The 2274-nt window shown below is 40.5% G+C and overlaps 1 protein-coding gene across 1 annotated transcript in view; it reads right to left on the bottom strand.

Moving 5' to 3' along the window:
• Positions 1 to 2041, bottom strand: part of CLIC2 (chloride intracellular channel 2) — a 33201-nt gene extending 31160 nt beyond the window's left edge. Inside the window, exon 1 of the mRNA XM_077779076.1 lies at positions 1920 to 2041. Coding sequence (XP_077635202.1) covers positions 1920 to 1952 — 33 coding nt within the window. The 5' untranslated portion in view covers positions 1953 to 2041. The remainder of the gene's footprint in view (positions 1 to 1919) is intronic.
• Between the last annotated feature and the right edge of the window lie 233 nt (positions 2042 to 2274).

Raw genomic sequence — 2274 nt, 5'->3', positions numbered from 1 at the left:
ACATAGCTGTTTCAAATAATTGGGATCCTAATCTTGCCATTCACTAGCTATGTGACCCTGGACAAAGTCACTTAGATACTCTTTGCTTTACTTTCTGTACCCATAATGTAGGGTTAATAATAAACTACTTAACACAGTGACTGCCATATAGTAAGTACTTAATAAATGATTAGTTATTTTAAATTGAAAGTTATTACTTAATTCAACATTTGTTCATCCAACGTGTGATTCACTATCTTCTCTCATCCAGATTACTACCCAGATATGAGGAAGTCTTTGGAGATGAACACATCAATGCTAACAACTAGTTAGAGGAGTTGGATCGGATTGAATGAATAGTTTAGACTAAGGGAACACTTTAGTTACCCTGTGAACAGATATTACCTCTGGTTTGCAACTGGTAGATATGAAAAGCCAGTTAGGAAATTAAGGCTTATTTATATCATGTCTGAGCAGTCACATGTTTTGCTAAACTCCTGAGATAAGAGAAGTAGCTCTTTGCTCCTTAGAAAAGCACTTATTTGGATTACTTTGCTAGGCAGGAATTCAAGGGTCGGACTCCTANTAAATGGTTTTAAATAATTGTAAAAGTATTTATTTGGCTAACAGATGTTTAAACTAACATTTGGTAAACTTAATTTATTTTATGTCTTTGTAAGCCATCAGTAGGCATACAGTTTTAGAGGCAAGTTACTTAAACTTTATTGCCAGGGGCGCCCGGGTGGCTTAGTCGGCTAAGCATCCGACTTCAGCTCAGGTCATGATCTCCCGGTTTGAGGGTTCGTGCCCTGCGTCAGGCTCTGTGCTGCCAGCTCAGAGCCTGGAGCCTGCTTCGGATTCTGTGTCTCCCTCTCTCTCTGACCCTCCCCTGCTCATGCTCTGTCTCTGTCTCTCTTTCTCTCTCAAATATAGATGATAAAACATAAAAAACTTTTTTTAAACTTTATTGCCTTAGCTGACTTATCTAGAAATGGAGACAACAATATTACTACAATAGTGATTACTACTACCACTACTAATGTAAGTTTTTAGGACTAAAAGAGGAAATATATGTAAACATTTCTGATATATGTAAAGTGCTTAGAAAAGGATCAAACATGGTATGAGAGTTTATTATTATCATCTTGGATCCTTCTAAAAGTCAATGAAAATAGAGAGGAAAAACAGTTAATATAAGCCAAGTTTTTGGAAACTGTAATTACTACAATAACCTATACAAAATTATTTATTTTTCTTGATGAGTTAATTTCGAAACGCATGTTCCCTTCTCCTGCTTTAGGGGTTTTCCAAAGGGCTTTTCTGAAAAGTTGAAACATTAAAAAGAAACTCAAAGCACACCATAAAGAGGAAACAGCGTTCTAAAATGTCTCCTCCTCACATAGCAGGCACACAGAGTGTTTCCTCCAACAGCGTCCATGTGACTCCACTGTGATCTTCATCTATTGTGGGAGAGTTTTAGAAAGCTCTCTCTGCGCTCTGTGTGGGAGCGGGCCTCTCAGCCCAGGCTTGGTCTTCTCCTTCCCTCATTCAGGCTTCCCAAACCTGTCTCATAAAACACAGGTTGCAAGAGCTGGAAAGCCCTTAAGGATAACTTTGTCAGGTCATGCAGATGAGGAAACAGAGATCCAGAGGGAAGGAGAGATGTGTCCAAAATTACGTAGGAAGCCGTCAAGAATACGATTCAGTTGTTCTGACTCCCCGCCAGTCTAGTGCTCCCTCTGCCATGTGTCCTTGCCTTTCTCAGAGAACATGTTTCCCTGTTGTCACCTAAGAGCAACCAGGCATACATGTAGGACTCTGAGGCGGAATATAGTCACAAAACTCTGTCTATCCCAAATACTGACTTCTGTTTAGAATCAGAGGCCCAGTGTCAAGAAATAACACATTCCATATGCCATTATTATGGCTACAAAACTTACCTTCACGAAAAGCTCAATTTCAGGGTCTGCCATCTTTCTGTTTTTACTGCCAGTTGTCAGCCCCCTGCCTCCTGCAGAGTCCAAAGTGCTCCTGGCCTCTTTTCTCCCAGTTTTGTCTGAAGGCTCAGATAAAGTTGGTGCTTTAAGAGAAAGGTCTGGTTTGTAGTAGACTGAGTCAGACCTGGGGCCAGTCTCTCTTCTGAAGAGGCGGGGTGCAGATAATTCTGGATGCTTGAGAGCAGCTCTTGAATTTATTTTCCTTCTTCCTCTTGACTTAACATTTGAAACAAGGAGGAGCTGAAGGGGTGTGTATAAACTGGCTGGCTACAAAAGTGGGGGTGTTTCCAGAAAGGCT

The sequence above is a fragment of the Crocuta crocuta genome, unplaced genomic scaffold, assembly GCF_008692635.1.
Source record: "Crocuta crocuta isolate KB4526 unplaced genomic scaffold, BGI_CrCroc_1.0 scaffold844, whole genome shotgun sequence".
Taxonomy (NCBI): Eukaryota; Metazoa; Chordata; class Mammalia; order Carnivora; family Hyaenidae; genus Crocuta; species Crocuta crocuta.
Note: the sequence above shows the minus strand (reverse complement) of the source record. Positions and strands in the feature narration are given on the sequence as shown.